Source organism: Oncorhynchus mykiss, chromosome 17 (genome assembly GCF_013265735.2).
Source record: "Oncorhynchus mykiss isolate Arlee chromosome 17, USDA_OmykA_1.1, whole genome shotgun sequence".
Lineage (NCBI taxonomy): Eukaryota > Metazoa > Chordata > Actinopteri > Salmoniformes > Salmonidae > Oncorhynchus > Oncorhynchus mykiss.
In genome coordinates this window covers 23,337,476-23,357,582 of record NC_048581.1, presented here as the reverse complement: position 1 = coordinate 23,357,582, position 20,107 = coordinate 23,337,476, and the positions used below count along the sequence as shown (strand labels likewise).

The following is a 20,107-nucleotide window of genomic DNA, read 5'->3' as shown; positions in this document are numbered from 1 at the left end:
ATGGATTTTTGTCAAGTTTTAAATTAGGCTCATGTATTGATTGTATAACTGTGAATATGATCATAATCCAAACACATTTCCGGCAGTGAAGAACTGGCCAGTGTCTCTCTTTAATGAAATAGGCCTTAGATTTCAAGATGGGTGTGTGGGAGAGAAATGCAAAAAATATATCCACTGCAGTGGAGGCTGGTGTGAGGAGCTATTGGAGGATGTGTTCATTCTAATGGCAGCAATGGAATGAATGGAACGGCATCAAACATCGCAAATATGGAAACCACACTCGACTCCATTCCATTAATACCATTCCAGCCATTACAATGAGCCCGTTCTCCTATATCTCCTTCCACCAGCCTCCACTGATCCACAGGGGAAAGCACACTTGGGATATCAGTTATATTCTTAGTATTTTCATTTCATTCATAAACACCCAAAGTTTGGACTAGGTATTTTTCAAGGGTGTGCTTTGTGAGGAAACTCCTGCAGTCTGTATTCATACAAGTTCAAGTGAACAACGGGTATCAACAATTAGGCATTTCAATTAGACAATTGGTTAGCAATCAAGTCACAGTTGACAATCTATTTCTATATACAATGTTTACAAAGGTATACATATTAGACAACACATTTAGACAGAATCATAGGTCACCATGATATACACTGAGTGTACAAAACATTAAGAACAGCTTCCTTATATTGAGTTGCATCCCCCTCTCAGAACAGCCTCGATTCATCTCGGCATGGACTCCACGAGGTGTTGAAAGCGATCTACAGGGATGCTGGCCCATGTTGACGCCAATGCTTCCCACCATTGTGTCAAGTTTCTACTTGTTGTGTATGTACTGACATGTTTGTGTAACTGATAGACTCACACACACACTACATGGTATTTTTCATTGTCTGTCAGACCCCAGTAAGACTCGCTGTCTCCATTGGCGTTGGCTAATTGGAATCCTATTAAGTCAACATCAAATCAAGTTGGCTGGATGTCCTTTGGGTGGTGGATCATTACTGATACACACAGGAAACTGTTGAGTGTGAAAAACCAGCATAATTGCAGTTCTTGACACCTACTACCAGACCCTGTTCAAAGGCGTCTTGTCTTGCCCATTCACCCTTTGAATGGCACACATACCCAATCCATGTCTCAAGGCTTAAAAATCCTTCTCTAACTTGTCTCCTCCCCTTCATCTACACTGATTGACGTGGATTTAACAAGTGACATCAATAAGGGATCATAGCTTTCATCTGGATTCTATGTCAAGGATGGGAAACTTTGACTCATCATGAGGGGCTGCAGTGGCTAGTGGGTCTGCGTCACAGGAGGTTGGTGGCACCTTAATTTGGGAGGATGGGCTCGTGGTAATGACTGGAGCAGAATCAGTGGAATGGTATCAAACACATGTTTTCCAGGTGTTTCATGCTATACCATTTGCTCCGTTCCAGCCATCATTATGAGCCCTATTCCCCACAGCAGCCTCCACTGGTCTGCATACTCACATCCATAACCCCCTCCCCACCTTGCAGGCAAAACATTTTAGCAGCCACACTCATGATAGCTGAAGAGAAAAAAAAACATGTTTTAAAGTTCATTGCCTTCAATTCTGCACGTTTTGCCATTGGCCGTAGAGAACATGTTGCCGTTTAACAGCTCATTTCCTGCTATTCTACACAAGTCGTCATAGCGGGGAGGCAAATATTTAACTGATAATCAATGTGCCCCACGCCGGTCAGTAATTCGACCATGCTTACAACACGTTTCGATAGCTGGCCACTAGACTCATTTAACAATCAAACAAACGTAGCTGACATGGGGTAACTGAGTGACTGCTGATGCACAACCAAACTTCGAAATTGCATCTTGTGTATTCTATTATTCTAACTCTCAACCGTATGTTGAGACCCCGACTGAGTTCAAATAAATAAATCCGCAGGCCTACAAAAGGGCCGCTTGCAGCCAGTTGCCCATCCCTGGTCTATTTCACTGGAAGAGCAGGTGTTCATAATATTTTGGGAACCATTTGATCAAATAAAATAACATTTTATCGGTCGTATACAAATAGTTCGCAGATGTTATTGCTGGTGTAGCGAAATGCTCCCATGACTTGTGCAAAGGCGAAACAATATTGATACAAATAAATCCAAACAAAACATGGCTGTGATACAGTAGGCTAAATGTTTTTATACCAGAAAGAGATCGAGTTCCTCATTACGTCCCTAGGGGAGACAGTGTCCAGGTAGTGGATCAAGACGCATTATCGTTGTTACTAGTTATCATCCCCAAAGGGCATGTGATCCTTCTCTGTCGCGATGAACTTGATCGAGTGTTGTAATGTCCTGATGGAATTATGTGCTTAGCGACAGGAGACTGCTGATTGTTTCTACGAATGGATGACTTATGTTCGGTGATGCGGACCTTACGTTGTCGCTTAGCACGTACGCCTACGCTGCCCATTAGCCAGTTCTTGAGAATTTGTAGGAACTGCTCATTCATATCTGTATGTGAGACTAACACTGCTGCTTTGTCCTCCCGCTTCCAGGAACAGGGATACAAGGACACCTGCATAAAGACAGCCTACAATCGGGCAAAAGACACTGAGAGAGATCAATCGCTGAGGCATGCACAAAATTGAGAAAAAAAATATTTGTGTTTTGCCTTCTACCTTTACACCGCTCTTTAGCAATTATGAACATTTTAAATAAACATTGGCACATATTGACGTCTGATTTCAAATTCAAATATGTAGGCTATTCAAAGACCCTCCCCTGTTCGCCTATAGGAGAGCACGCAATCTCAGAGATGCACTGTTCCAATCAGATGTGGGTGCGCGTCTACAGCGCTCCCAACTGCGCACTGTTGGACACAATCCCTGCTACATCCACTGTCATAGCACCTATAGACTAGTTAGCTGACGACATCTAGAAAACTTTGCGCGCTCTTCAAAGGCGCAGAAGCCCATGTGTTGTTATGGTTCTGGATGGCCAGATAGCTAGCAAAAATGACAAGAAACTTCCCTGTGGTGAATTGTAAGTGGCTCGTTTCTGCTAGTTTTATCTTGTTCTTGATGCCAGGTATTTTTGTTGTTGTTGGTTATTTGACTGTCACCTCAATGATGACATGGCTAAAATTGGCTAGCTACCTAACCAACAACTGTAACGATGTATTTGAGAAACAACAAGTGGTCATGGTGCAACTGTATTTAGGTTTTCAATAAATATTGGCGACTAACTGTAGTATACACATAATCAACAATCTAAGCCAACCCTGTCGGTTTTGTCCAATAGTTGTGCAGGCGTCGGTTTTGTTGATAAACAACCAGCCCCTGAAGAGCATGGAAATATTCCATCACCCGAAAACAGGAAGAAAAAAACATATATCTGTAGTAGAACCATATGTGCTTCATTTGATGTTGTTTATTTGCTTTGTTCCATGTTCTGATATGTCAGGCAGAATAGGCCTATTATCCATGAGTTGACATGCGTGCCTTTGTCATCATTATCCCCGATTGGACAGATAATGACTCCACTACCTCAATGTGATGTTGTGAAACTGTCCTAACTATCCCTCCGTTTTTTAAACTATGCCCAATGCCTACTTTGTGAAAGTAGCCCATTGAAATGTGATAACACCGCATTATGCGTTGGCTAAATTGCCTATTAATGATGGGTGATTATTAATTAATTTGCCCACTTTGTATGATATAATTATTTTCACACCAGAACAATGTAGGCTACAGTATTCAAAAGAAAATGTCTTATACATGCATCTCGGCATTTTGCGTAATTATCTGTTAATTAGGCTAATATTACGCATGGCAATTACTGTACGTTTTGTCTATCTATATAATTTCCAATGCCTATCATGCATTTGTATTGATTTGGTTGGTCAACCAACCCTCCCTACAATTAGGCTTTGCAGATCATCTTTAAATAGCCTACAAGACATACCATACCCTAAGCTATAAAATGCATTGAGACTGCTTGTTTGGTCATCTTAAGGAACTAATCTAAAATGCATAAAGAATGTCACATAGCCTAAAAGCATGCATTCTATTCGGCCCGCTGAAATAACTCTCTCCCTCTACCTCTCGCTCTCCCCTGCAATGGAGAGAACATTGCATAACGACGCACCATTCACTCCACCCAGATAAATCAAATATTATGGATCTACCCACCAATTCATTATTTATTGGTTGCCTCTGAAATCCTTCTGAAAAAGTCACGAGGAAAGTGTCTTGGGCTTTTTTTGCGTGAGGTGCGCTTGTTTTGGAATTTCATTCGTTGGAGCTGCGGCGAAAACTCCGCCCCCGTCCAACTGCCGCACTGGATTGGGTGCTACCGTCGTCTGTCTCCGGGACATCAGGGGAGGCACGAGTTCGCTCTAGGAGTAATCAGTTTCGGACTCGTAGTGGAACCAAGCGCTTGGGTCCCCGATGCTGCACAAATCACGGCAACCCCCGGTGGAGATGAAGGCGGACTCCGATTGGCTCTGATTTTTAAAAGCTCTTTTCATTCAGGAGGTTGCCCATTATCAACATGGCTGAGCCGTCGGCCCCAGTACCCTCTGCAAAAATGGCGTCACTTAGCCGGGTTCGAGCTCTGACGATGATTTTCTTAACTGTCAGCGGTTGTTTGGTCACCTCGACAAGTGGCAAAGAAGGCGGGGTAGAGTCGGACACGGTTATCATCGGGCTCCGGTTGGAGGACACGGACGACATTTCCTTTATGGATAGGGGCTACCTACGGGTGAGTGAACGGTCTCGTGTCAAATTGAGGGTCTACGGGCAAAACATAAACAACGAGACCTGGTCCAAAATTGCATTTACGGAACACGAACAGATCCGACCAGTCGGGGACATCGACAGCCTGTCTGGGGACAACGGGAGCAAAGAGGATACGTCTGCGCATCCCTGCGGTATCAGGACCTCGGATATAATCATCTTGCCCAACATCATTCTAAGTCGCAGAACGTCGGGAGTAGTTGAAATCGAGGTCAAACCCCTTCGAAAAACCGAGAGGAGTAAATCTTATTACCTGTGCATCGCCACCTCGACACCTGCCCACCACGCCGCCGGCCTGCACGACCCATGGACCGAAAACACCTGGATTTACCACGATGGAGATGACACTAAAGTGATAGTTGTGGAGGAGAAGAGGTTTCTGCTCCCCTTCTGGCTTCAAGTCATCTTTATTTCCATGTTGCTGTGTCTGTCAGGCATGTTCAGCGGGTTGAACTTGGGACTGATGGCACTGGACCCAATGGAGCTCCAAATAGTTCAGAATTGTGGCACAGAGATGGAGAAGAATTATGCCAAAAAGATAGAGCCAGTTAGGAGCCAAGGGAATTACCTGCTTTGCTCACTTCTCCTAGGCAACGTGCTCGTCAATACAACTCTAACTATCTTATTTGATGATATTGCAGGTTCTGGGCTGATAGCTGTGGTGATGTCAACTATTGGAATTGTCATCTTTGGAGAGATTGTCCCTCAAGCCATATGCTCAAGACATGGCCTTGCCGTTGGAGCCAACACCATTTTCCTCACCAAGTTTTTCATGCTACTCACCTTCCCTGCGTCGTACCCAGTGAGCAAACTTCTAGATTACCTTTTGGGCCAAGAGATAGGCACTGTGTACAACCGCGAGAAGCTTTTGGAGATGCTCAGAGTCACGGATCCGTACAATGATCTGGTCAAAGAGGAGTTGAACATCATTCAGGGCGCCTTGGAACTACGGACTAAGACTGTGGAGGACGTGATGACCCCGCTAAGAGATTGTTTTATGATTCCAGGTGATGCTATCCTCGACTTCAACACCATGTCTGAAATTATGGAGAGCGGCTACACGCGCATCCCCGTGTTCGAGGGCGAGAGGTCCAACATTGTGGATCTATTGTTCGTGAAGGACCTGGCGTTTGTCGACCCAGATGATTCTACGCCGCTGAAAACCATCACTAAGTTTTACAGCCATCAGCTGCATTTTGTGTTCAATGACACCAGGCTGGATGCCATGCTGGAGGAGTTCAAGAAAGGTGAGGGGGGTTTCATTTTTATTGGCCCGACTGTATCCTGTCAATCAAATGATCATGCCATTTCAAGCCAAATGTGGGATGACTGTTCCATCATGGCTTTCATTTGGCATGTCTATGGTCTAGGGATTCATTGCAAATGTGAGAATGGCGTTTCATCGGAACACAGACCGATTATATAATAACCTAGAGAGACAAGTGTTGCTACTCATTAGTAAGCAGTCAATTCACTGTATTACATATCCACTGTAGATTTCTATTCATATCAACATATTTATGGCATTTTATAGTTAGGGAAAACATCACAACCTTCAATCAGGGGGTATTTGCCTCTGGGAACAACGCTGTCCCAGTTCCTTGACTGTATATGTATAACGTCACACACTTGACATAATAATATCCAGATCAGATGGCCTACTATGATAATACTATGACATCATAGAGAGCTCGAAGACCCTTTCCCTCTGGAAGATGGTCAAGTAATGTGTGTCTTACTTTCTAATAACAGGTTACTCTCATTTAAAACTTGACTGAGACACATGAATGACCTCATATCACAGATGGCCTGCTGTCCTTCAGGTGTCTCCTTGATGCCCCAAGTGTTTCAAGTGTATAAACAAAGATGTTAAGCCAAACCACGAAACCCGACTTTCAGGAAGATGGATTGTGGCGTTGCTCCATCAGGAAGGGTGTCACAAAAGATCCCAGATACAATAACAAGAAAAGAGGCGAGGTGAGGTGGGGAGGAATGGCATCCTAAAGTAGCTGGCTGACATTCCTTGTCAGAGATATAAGGGCGCATTTGTTGTCACCTCTTGGGTCATTTCCTGCAAAGAAAAAGTGGAGAGGGGGAATGTTCATGTTATCTTTCACCATCACTTCCATTCCTCGTTAATGTTCACACGGTCCCCCTCCCACTCCCATTCTCTTTCTCTCTCTCGCTCTCTCTCTCTCTCTCTCTCTCTTTCTCTCTCTGTCTCTCTTTCTCTCTCTCTCTCTCTCTCTCGCTCTCTCTCTCTCTCTCTCTCTCTCTCTCTCTCTCGCTCTCTCTCACTCTCTCTCTCTCTCTCTCCCTCCCTCTCTCTCTCCCTCTCTGTGGTTTGTGACTTGCATTAGGAAATTCATTCATGGGAATGGTACAACCGCGTCAGTGCTAAGGTTATCAGGTGGGGGCATCTTGTTTGAGAACCTGCTTAAATCCCCTCCTCTCCCTACTCTAAGTTGTGTGCATTGCCTCTGAATGATGGTGTTGATAACTCCCTTCGTCCTGCCCACTGTAATGCAGTCGTGTGAATAATGAATAACTCCTCTCTCTTAACACCCACAGAGTTACACTTTATGACATAGTTATTCACTTTGTAAAGTTTTCATCTTCAGGTGCGTTTTGGTTTCGTCACAATCTGACACGGGCAATCACACATGTCTGTTGATAGCAGGAACGATATACCTTTTGATCAGGCAGCTTCTGTGCACATGGTTGTTACGTCATTACGGTTGTTACGTCATTACGGTTGTTACGTCATTGCGTTTGTTACATCATTCCGGTTGTTACATCATTACGGTTGTTACATCATTACGTTTTTTTACATCATTACGGTTGTTACATCATTACGGTTGTTATATCATTACGGTTGTTACATCATTACGGTTGTTACATCATTACGTTTTTTTACATCATTACGGTTGTTACATCATTACGGTTGTTACATCATTCCGGTTGTTACATCATTACGGTTGTTACATCATTACGGTTGTTACATCATTCCGGTTGTTACATCATTACGGTTGTTACATCATTACGTTTTTTTACATCATTACGGTTGTTACATCATTACGGTTGTTATATCATTACGGTTGTTACATTATTACGGTTGTTATATCATTACGGTTGATATATCATTACGGTTGTTACATCATTATGGTTGTCACATCATTATGGTTGTTATATCATTACGGTTGTTACATCATTATGGTTGTTATATCATTACGGTTGTTACATCATTACGGTTGTTATATCATTATGGTTGTTATATCATTATGGTTGTTACATCATTACGGTTGTTATATATCATTACGATTGTTACATCATTACGGTTGTTATATCATTACGGTTGATATATATCATTACGGTTGTTACATCATTATGGGTGTTACGTTATTATGGTTGTTACATCATTACGGTTTTTACATCATTACGGTTGATATATATCATTACGGTTGTTACATCATTACGGTTGTTACATCATTAAGGTTGTTACATCATTACGGTTGTTATATCATTATGGTTGTTATATCATTACGGTTGTTACATCATTACGGTTGTTATATCATTACGATTGTTACATCATTACGGTTGTTATATCATTACGGTTGATATATATCATTACGGTTGTTACATCATTATGGTTGTTACATCATTAAGGTTGTTACATCATTACGGTTGTTACATCATTACGGTTGTTACATCATTACGGTTGATATATATCATTACAGTTGTTACATCATTACGGTTGTTACATCATTACGGTTGTTATATCATTACGGTTGTTACATTATTACGGTTGTTATATCATTACGGTTGTTATATCATTACGTTTTTTTACATCATTACGGTTGTTACATCATTATGGTTGTTATATCATTATGCTTGTTATATCATTACGGTTGTTACATCATTACGGTTGTTATATCATTACGGTTGTTACATCATTACGGTTGTTACATCATTACGGTTATTACATCATTACGGTTGTTATATCATTACGGTTGATATATATCATTACGGTTGTTACATCATTATGGGTGTTACGTTATTATGGTTGTTACATCATTACGGTTTTTACATCATTACGGTTGATATATATCATTACGGTTGTTACATCATTACGGTTGTTACATCATTAAGGTTGTTACATCATTACGGTTGTTATATCATTATGGTTGTTATATCATTACGGTTGTTACATCATTACGGTTGTTATATCATTACGATTGTTACATCATTACGGTTGTTATATCATTACGGTTGATATATATCATTACGGTTGTTACATCATTATGGTTGTTACATCATTAAGGTTGTTACATCATTACGGTTGTTACATCATTACGGTTGTTACATCATTACGGTTGATATATATCATTACAGTTGTTACATCATTACGGTTGTTACATCATTACGGTTGTTATATCATTACGGTTGTTACATCATTACGGTTGTTACATCATTACGGTTGTTATATCATTACGGTTGTTACATTATTACGGTTGTTATATCATTACGGTTGTTACATCATTACGGTTGTTACATCATTACGGTTATTACATCATTACGGTTGTTATATCATTACATTTTTTACATCATTACGGTTGTTACATCATTATGGTTGTTACATCATTATGGTTGTTATATCATTACGGTTATTACATCATTATGGGTGTTATGTTATTATGGTTGTTACATCATTACGGTTTTTACATCATTACGGTTGTTTACATCATTATGGTTGTTATATCATTACGGTTGTTACATCATTACGGTTATTATATCATTATGGTTGTTATATCATTACGGTTGTTACATTATTACGGTTGTTATATATCATTACGGTTGTTACATCATTACAGTTGTTATATCATTACGGTTGATATATATCATTACGGTTGTTACATCATTACGGTTGTTACATCATTACGTTTGTTACATCATTAAGGTTGTACATCATTAAAGTTGTGTGCATTGCCTCTGAATGATGGTGTTGATAACTCCCTTCATCCTGCCCACTGTAATGCAGTCGTGTGAATAATGAATAACTCCTCTCTCTTAACACCCACAGAGTTACACTTTATGACATAGTTATTCACTTTGTAAAGTTTTCATCTTCAGGTGCGTTTTGGTTTCGTCACAATCTGACACGGGCAATCACACATGTCTGTTGATAGCAGGAACGATATACCTTTTGATCAGGCAGCTTCTGTGCACATGGTTGTTACGTCATTACGGTTGTTACGTCATTGCGTTTGTTACATCATTCCGGTTATTACATCATTACGGTTGTTACATCATTACGTTTTTTTACATCATTACGGTTGTTACATCATTACGGTTGTTACATCATTCCGGTTGTTACATCATTACGGTTGTTACATCATTACGGTTGTTACATCATTCCGTTTGTTACATCATTACGGTTGTTACATCATTACGTTTTTTTACATCATTACGGTTGTTACATCATTACGGTTGTTATATCATTACGGTTGTTACATTATTACGGTTGTTATATCATTACGGTTGATATATCATTACGGTTGTTATATCATTACCTTTCTTACATCATTACGGTTATTACATCATTACGGTTGTTACATCATTATGGTTGTTATATCATTACGGTTGTTACATCATTACGGTTGTTACATCATTACGGTTGTTATATCATTACGGTTGTTACATCATTACGGTTGTTACATCATTATGGTTGTTACATCATTACGGTTGTTATATAATTATATTTTTGACATCATTACGGTTGTTACATCATTATGGTTGTCACATCATTATGGTTGTTATATCATTACGGTTGTTACATCATTATGGTTGTTATATCATTATGGTTGTTACATCATTACGGTTGTTATATCATTATGGTTGTTATATCATTATGGTTGTTACATCATTACGGTTGTTATATATCATTACGATTGTTACATCATTACGGTTGTTATATCATTACGGTTGATATATATCATTACGGTTGTTACATCATTATGGGTGTTACGTTATTATGGTTGTTACATCATTACGGTTTTTACATCATTACGGTTGATATATATCATTACGGTTGTTACATCATTACGGTTGTTACATCATTAAGGTTGTTACATCATTACGGTTGTTATATCATTATGGTTGTTATATCATTACGGTTGTTACATCATTACGGTTGTTATATATCATTACGATTGTTACATCATTACGTTTGTTATATCATTACGGTTGATATATATCATTACGGTTGTTACATCATTATGGTTGTTACATCATTAAGGTTGTTACATCATTACGGTTGTTACATCATTACGGTTGTTACATCATTACGGTTGATATATATCATTACGGTTGTTACATCATTACGGTTGTTACATCATTACGGTTGTTATATCATTACGGTTGTTACATTATTACGGTTGTTATATCATTACGGTTGTTATATCATTACGTTTTTTACATCATTACGGTTGTTACATCATTATGGTTGTTATATCATTATGCTTGTTATATCATTACGGTTGTTACATCATTACGGTTGTTATATCATTACGGTTGTTACATCATTACGGTTGTTACATCATTACGGTTATTACATCATTACGGTTGTTATATCATTACATTTTTTACATCATTACGGTTGTTACATCATTATGGTTGTTACATCATTATGGTTGTTATATCATTACGGTTATTACATCATTATGGGTGTTATGTTATTATGGTTGTTACATCATTACGGTTTTTACATCATTACGGTTGTTTACATCATTATGGTTGTTATATCATTACGGTTGTTACATCATTACGGTTATTATATCATTATGGTTGTTATATCATTACGGTTGTTACATTATTACGGTTGTTATATATCATTACGGTTGTTACATCATTACAGTTGTTATATCATTACGGTTGATATATATCATTACGGTTGTTACATCATTACGGTTGTTACATCATTACGTTTGTTACATCATTAAGGTTGTTACATCATTACGGTTGTTACATCATTACGGTTGATATATATCATTACAGTTGTTACATCATTACGGTTGTTACATCATTACGTTTATTACATCATTAAGGTTGTTACATCATTATGGTTGTTACATCATTAAGGTTGTTACATCATTACTGTTTTTATATCATTATGGTTTTTACATCATTATGGTTGTTACATCATTACGGTTACATCATTATGTTTTTTACATCATTACGGTTGTTACATCATTACGGTTGTTATATGATTACGGTTGTTACATCACTACGGTTGTTATGTCATTATGGTTGATTTATCATTGCGGTTGTTATATCATTACGTTTTTTACATCATTACGGTTGTTACATCATTATGGTTTTTACATCATTACGTTTTTTACATCATTACGGTTGTTACATCATTATGGTTGTTACATCATTACGGTTGTTATATCATTACGGTTGTTACGTCATTATGGTTGTTATATCATTACGGTTGACATATCATTACGGTTGTTATATCATTACGTTTTTTACATCATTACGGTTGTTATATAATTACGGTTGTTATATCATTACGTTTTTTACATCATTAAGGTTGTTACATCATTACGGTTGTTATATCATTACGGTTGATATATCGTTACGGTTGTTACATCATTACGGTTGTTACATCAGTAAGGTTGTTACATCATTACTGTTTTATACCATTATGGTTTTTACATCATTATGGTTGTTACATCATTACGGTTGTTACATCATTACGGTTGTTACATCATTGCGCTTTTTACATCATTACGGTTGTTACATCATTACGTTTGTTACATCATTACGGTTGTTACATCATTATGGTTGTTACGTTATTATGGTTGTTACATCATTACATTTTTTACATCATTACGGTTGTTACATCATTACGGTTGTTATATCATTACGGTTGTTATATCATTCCGGTTGAAATATCATTACGGTTGATATGTCATTACGGTTGATATATCATTACGGTTGATATGTCATTACGGTTGTTACATCATTACCGTTGTTACATCATTCAGGTTGTTACATCATTACTATTTTTATATCATTATGGTTTTTACATCATTCCGGTTGTTACATCATTACGGTTGTTATATCATTACTGTTGTTACATCATTACGGTTGTTATATCATTACGGTTGTTACGTCATTATGGTTGTTATATCTTTACAGTTGTTATATCATTACGGTTGTTATAACATTACGGTTGTTATATCATGACATTTTTTACATCATTATGGATGTTACATCATTGCAGTTGTTACATCATTACAAGACTTTAAAAAACGAATTACACTTTGTGGCCTATCATACTTAACTTTAAGACTGGTTGTGAATATGTTCATCTAGTCAATAGCTTTTTATGACTATGATTTCACTGAACTACGTTTTTTCAGAGAAATAATGTCAATTAGGCATTTTATATTCATTATTCAATCGCTAGAGTGTTTGTTTTGGTTTATTGTAAAATCCGATTAACGAGAAGTAAATTAATGGAAAAAATAACCGTGCTTGTCAAAGTAGCCTTGTTTGAAGGCTAATGTATAATATGGTACATATTATGCATATTCATTCATTTGGTCACATTCATTTGAAGGTTTCTGTCAGTGATGAAAATCTTTACAGAAACCATGGTGTGATTACTTCAAACTAGGTTTCTATTAATATAGCGGACAACGGTATGCATTTTCATTTGCATAATGGATTCATTAATACATGGATATGATTAGCAGACTAGAAGGTGGTCAGAACAGAACAGCAGCTGCATTGATAATCTTATCTATTATAGGATATTGCTGACCTATGGCCAGTCCTTTAGACATCATCAGTGATCCCAGAACATGACCCGTAAAACCCCTATTATCTACCACCACAGCTCTCATTCACTAAAGCTAACAGCCTGGCTCTTTCACCTTCAGTTTTAAACACCAGCTTCACACAGCTGAAAATACTATATTTTTGCTTATGGAAAAATATATTTCACAGCGGTTTAGATGGTACAGTGATTCTCTACACGATTCTTGCTTGTTTTGTCACAAACTGATATTAGGCGAACTATTCGAATTTTAGCAACCAGGAAATGGCGGAGCGATTTCTGCATAGTGCAGCTTTAAGAACGGGAAGCATAGAAATTGCGCACATAGAACAGATCTACCACCTCTTAGACTTGCTTTCAATGAGAATGACAGATCTATAACTCAAATTTCTGTGTGAATTTGGTTGGCTCGCCCAAAAAAGTTATATATTGCAGTTTTAGATTGTACATATAGGTAAGGTACGTCAGACTAAACCCTAGTCCTCCAGGTTCCAGCCTCCCAGCAAGGCCACGAGGCCAGGTGCCAGTGTGGTCTTTGGGTTCCTGTTCTTGGCTCTGCTCCAGAGGGAACTCGCCTTCCTTCCGTCCAACCTCTGGAGCGGTTGTAAATCCTGAGGAAGGGAGGTCAAAGTTTCTCGTCAATCTGCCTCTAGTCATGGCACCACACTCGGTTCAAAGTGCTTTGTATAGTAAGTCATTGTTAATTAATTTGACTGCCTCTTGTGGAGCTGGTTGCTGCACAGCCGCCTGAAGTTGGGTTGAAGAAAGAAAGAAAAAAGCCTCCCCCCACATCTGCTCCAACAGCTACATACGTTAGAGATACACTGAGTGGAAAAAACATTAAGAACACCTGCTCTTTCCATGACATAGACTGACCAGGTGAATCCAGGTGAAAGCTATGATCCCTTATTGATGTCACTTGTTAAATCCACTTCAGTCAGTGTATATGAAAGGGAGGAGGAAGGTTAAAGAAGGATTTTTAAGCCTTGAGACAACTGAGACATGGATTGTGTATGTGTGCCATTCAGAGGGTGAATGGGCAAGACAAAAGGTTTAAATGCCTTTGAACGGGGTATGGTAGTAGGGACCAGGCGCACCGGTTTGTGTCAAGAACTCCACCGTTGCTGGGTTTTTCACGCTCAACAGTTTCCCGTGTGTATCAAGAATGGTCCACCATCCAGAGGACATCCAGCCAACTTGACACAACTCTGGGAAGCATTGGAGTCAACATGGGCCAGCATCCCTGTGGAACGCTTTCGACACCTTGTAGAGTCCATGCCCAGATGAATTGAGGTGATCTGAGGGCAAGGAGTGTTCCTAATGTTAGGTATACTCAGTGTAAAGTACATGAAAAGCGTAATTGGTTTAACTTTTGAACTCAGGTTTTTGAGGATTCTGAATTAGCCGTTTCTTGCTGGCTCTGTTTGTGGTTGAAGAGGATGCTTTCTCTTTCTGCACTGCAACTGTGAAGTAAACCAGCTTCCACCTGAAGAGTGAGAAGGAGAACAAGAAACTCAAAAAAACCCAGTGGTGACATTAATACTATGCCCCCATGCTAAGGTTCAGGTTGGTGGCTTGACCTAAGCCACTATCGTCATCCTAGACCTTTAAATCGAGACCAGACAACCCCTTGGAAACTTCTGAACCCTTTTGTTAGTTTCTGTCGGATTGCAACAATTCGTGACAATTAGCGACTAGTGGTGACACTTAGTGACAGTGACAATTAGCGACAATTAGAGACTACTAGTAGAGTGCTAACGAGTGGGTCAACGTGTGCCCTTTGGGATGAACCCAAGTAGCACACACAGAATGGGGCCAATCACACTCATGTCCAGTCTTGTTTTTTGAATGAATGAATGTCACTCACTTTGTTGCACCCCCTTTAAGTTTTACTAGTCTTATGTTGTCATATTTCATAGACACGTGACATATTTACAAAGGTAGATTGAGGTTCGCCTTCTGCTTGTGTTTTGAATCACACACACACACACACACACACACACACACACACACACACACACACACACACACACACACACACACACACACTCGCACAGAGAGGGTTGATTTTAATCTTATCCCACCCTGAACTCCATGACCTTGGACAGTGTAACTTGGCCCAGTGCCAACCACTGCAGGTGGGAAGGACAGCTGTCGTTCAAACTAAGCAGCGCATCGCCGTCGTTCCTGGAAAGTGTCATTCCTCGTTTTCCAGTTCTGCTCCATTCCACTCGTGCCTGTTTCTGTCTCACATATAACTAGAATACTATGTGCTGTATGTGCTTGATTGGGGTTGAGAAAGAGGCCTCCAGTGTAGACTACACTGTAAAAACAGAACGACTCGAAACACGATGATTGTGTAATGAATACACAGATAGTGTTTTAAAACAGAATAAAAGCACTCTGAAACACCCAAAGTGGTTCTTAAATTTAAATTTGGGTGTTTTTAAGATAGTGATGTGAAAACACTTTTGGGGGTTTTCAGTGCATGTAAACGGCAGCCTCAAAACACACAAAATATATATTTGTTGCAGACTAAACTGAGTATACCTAACATTAGGAACACCTTCCTAATATTGAGTTGTTTCAATGATTTTAGTAAGAATAAATCCAACTTAATGTTTCTCAAAATGTAAGATATTTCATATGAGGATAACCAAAGATAGAGAAAATGTATGTATTTAACTATTCAGAAGTCTGGTTTTATTCTACTTGCATTTCCTATCTTCCCACGTGGCTCAGTTATTAGAGGATTGTGGGTAATTCAACATTTTAGATTTTATGATTATTTCACACAATGTTCTATGCATGTTTGAAGAAAGAAATGTATACTTCTATATTAATATTAAGCAACTTGTTATGCCATAAGGTGTAATGGATAATAATGAATGGATATCAAAATTGTCAGGCAAAATGACATTCAATTATGAAACTTTTTACGGTAGAGGCAAATACAGTATCCTGCAATGTTTGATGTAATGTAACCTCCATGCCTGCCAAAATTCTGCACTAAACAGAACTTGAAACATCAAAATAGTGTTTTCAACCTTTTCCAGAAGTGCTCCCAGTCCCTGGCAAGGTGTTGCACAATGCTGGATCAATTGGTGTTACAACAAACCGTGTCACGTTTCAAAACATCTCAGGTTGATGTGTTTCAATACCCCAGAAAAGTTCAGGTTTCGTCTCCTTTGAGTTGGTGGCAGCACAGTTGCCACTAGTTTCTGGTATTACAAAGCACTTCGTTTTAACAGTGTACTAGAGGCTACATGAGCCCTGGCAGGTATTGAACTAGTTCTCCCCTTTCCTGCAATATAGGCCAATCTATGCTTAATTCAGATTCAGCAGCCTCCACAGCCGCCTTTCTCCTTCCTTTTTGTCTTAAAGTGAAACTAACCTAGTTGATATTGAAGTATTATAACACTTTCAGGGACATTGCTTCAGCGGACGCTTTTCGAATTCATATCGTTTCACAAAAGTGGTTTTCAATTCTCGGCAGCAAATACAGCTGTGCTTGAGCGTTTGTTCACCTGGTTACAGTTCTTGTGCTTATTTATAATGGCGAAGTAAGAGGTGGGATTAAATGGCGTCATGTTGGCAGTTGGACAGGAATGGCTCCTGGTGAGGGATACCCCTTTGAACACAGCGTGACTTTTCCTTCGAGACTCTTTACTTTGTCTATTGATTACATGCTTCACCTTAATGTGGATTGGTTGTCTCGGTTTTAGTCGCTCTTGTCTCACTAAACAAGAGTTCATTTTACCTCCGTTTTTTTGTTGTTTGCAACTCAAACTAGGCATGTTTTGGCAAGCTTGACGTGTTCAACGAAAGCGTGGAACGTACTGTAGCCAGATGATCGGTTTGAAGTAGTTCTGAGAATCAGACCTCGGATCAAATACTTTTTTGTTGTTTTAGTACTTTGAGTGTTTTCTTTAGGCTGCCTGGAGTGCCAGATTGGCATGGATTGCATTTATTGTGACTATTCTATTGAACCCAGGTCTGTTGAGAATAAATGCACTTCTGTGATCAGTTTGTTTGAGCCGGTTGTGTTCAAAGCCAGGCTTTTCAAATGGCCTACATTCCTCAAATTCTACTATAACATGGACTTTTTAAAGGCCAGGTACAGTCAAAAACTTGAGTTTCCTGTGTTTTATATATATTTCACACTTTGAGGTTGGAATAATACTGTGACATTTTGAAAATTATGATAATGTCCTTTTAGTCGTAGAGCTGTTTCAATAGCCTGGCTGAAATGTCATCCTGTTTTAGGGGAGGGAGTTTTGACCTCCCTGGTGACATCACCATGCGGTAAATTGGTTCAAAGACCAATAAGAAAGATAGTTCCAAACCTCTCTGCCAATAACAGCTAGTTTTCAGTTTTCCCCTCCCCTCTCAGGCCACTCCCAGACAGTCCAAGCAAAATGATTTATTGAAAAGCTTTTGCCCATTTGAATGGAAATCTCTTACAGTAAGGTGCTTAGTTGTTAGACAGAAATCATTTGATATTGAGATTTTAAAAAAATGTCAGGATTGGACCTTGAAAACTGATTAGCAGTGTCACTGTTGAGGAGAATGGAGCCAGCTTCTAGCCTCAGTGTGTTTCTGACTGCAAAGTCTGTCTGATCTGGTATCACAACTTGTCTTCTTCATGTGTTTGAACACACCTTAAATGGCTTCTCGTACTACAGTATTAAGGGCGGAAGCAAACTTATACATTTACCACTATTTTTGTGTAGTCACGAGGAATTGCGGTCTTTCCTAAAAAAGCCATCCTTACCCAGAAGGCACTTGAGTATTGTTCCATTGCTGTTTCATTGAAATATGTCAGTTGTTACTTAATGTAATTAATTACACAATAAGGTATTACTACTGTTCTTGTGATCCACGCATATAAACAGTCGTTAATCGGTCGTTAACCTGTGAAGCTTGGCATGGGTTGAAAAAGCGTGATACTCCAAATTCGTCCTACTTGGCAGGCCTGTATTAGAAGCTGTGTTAGAAAATGAACATAATGCTTTAGCACGTCCGTACAGCACCTCCGCCGGCTCTGGAGAACAGTGACGTACTCCCGCTGGGGATTCACCAATAGGAAATAATAGACAAAGGTATGATATGGCATATCTAATCTCCTCACCTGCTTATCCTGAAGGACTGGATAGATGCAGGCAACATGGCAGAGCCATACCGTCCCTGCCACAAACCGACTGAACTGAACCCGCGGTTGTCTTATCTTCGAATGCCTTTTGATCCCACCCTCTGTTGCAGCTCCTCAAGATGTGCTCGATTCTCAAAATAGGAGTGTTCTGCTTCTGCTCATTCTATTTCTTTTGATGCTGGTGCATCAATGGAATTGTTATTATGGGATTGTAAGAGTCTGTTTCATGAATCAGACATTGTTCCTGTGTAGTGAACGGTGGTATTGAAACAGTTAAAACATTTAAAAAAAATGTCAGTAGCTTTGCTGTGAAACACTTTAAAGTTGGCTTTTGAAATGAGCTCAGAGAAGCCTGGAATTGTAGTCTGGTCGGAGTAAGGCTAACTCTTTGATTTCATTGAGCTGGCATAATGGCAGTGCTACTAGCGTTCCGTACAACTCGGCCAGAACAAATATCGTATCACATATGCAGCTAGTTATTTTGACCAGCAAAGTGTAATGATACTGTCTATGTCTGTAGTCTCTTGAATTATCAATGTCCTTTTCTAAATGTCATATTGAAAGAATTATGCTATTGAAATGAAACAGAAACTGAATTAGCCGTTCTAATTCCTTCTAATATGAATAATTCTGTAAAAGGCAAAGTCGTGTGGTAATGTGAGGTCATGATGACAGTGTGTTGGGCACACCACACATGCATCATGGAATTTGGCTCTTGTGATTCATATCCGTAGGTCCAGTAAGCTTGGTTTTGTCTTACCAACATGGATTCCAGTAATGTAGCTTATTATAAAGTCTGAGCGCATGTTATTCCCAGAAGTGTGACTTTAGCGGGTTTTGAGTCTGATGATATGTAGGCTAATCAAGGACGCCTACTTCCCACAGAAGGTGGATAGGCCGTTATACAGAGAAAATAATTATATCACGCAAATCAATCCCTTACAATCCCTTTCTCCAGTGCTTTCGGAAAGTATTCAGACCCCTTGACTTTTTCCACATTTTATTGCTTTACAGCCTTATTCTAAAATGGATTCAAGAAAATAAATTCCTCAGCAACTTACACACAATACCCCATAATGACAAAGCGAAAATAGTTTTTTAGACATTTTTGCAAATGTATAAAAAAAAAAAAAAACAGATACCTTATTTAAATAAGTATTCAGACCCTTTGCTATGAGACTCGAAATTGAGCTCAGGTGCATCCTGTTTCGATTGATCCCTCTTAAGATGTTTCTACAACTTGATTGGAGTCCACCTATGGTCAAATCAATTGATTGGACATGATTACGGTCCCACAGATGACAGTGCATGTCAGAGCAAAAACCAAGC

The 20,107-nt window shown here is 39.1% G+C and overlaps 1 protein-coding gene across 2 annotated transcripts in view; it reads left to right on the top strand.

Annotated features, from left to right (window-relative positions):
• The first annotated feature begins 4,397 nt into the window (after nucleotides 1-4,397).
• The window catches only part of LOC110493468 (metal transporter CNNM2-like), a 120,137-nt gene continuing 104,427 nt past the window's right edge, over nucleotides 4,398-20,107 (top strand). For both annotated transcript variants that reach the window (XM_036949424.1, XM_036949425.1), the window contains exon 1: nucleotides 4,398-6,025. In XM_036949424.1, coding sequence (XP_036805319.1) covers nucleotides 4,534-6,025 — 1,492 coding nt within the window. In that variant the 5' untranslated portion in view covers nucleotides 4,398-4,533. The remainder of the gene's footprint in view (nucleotides 6,026-20,107) is intronic.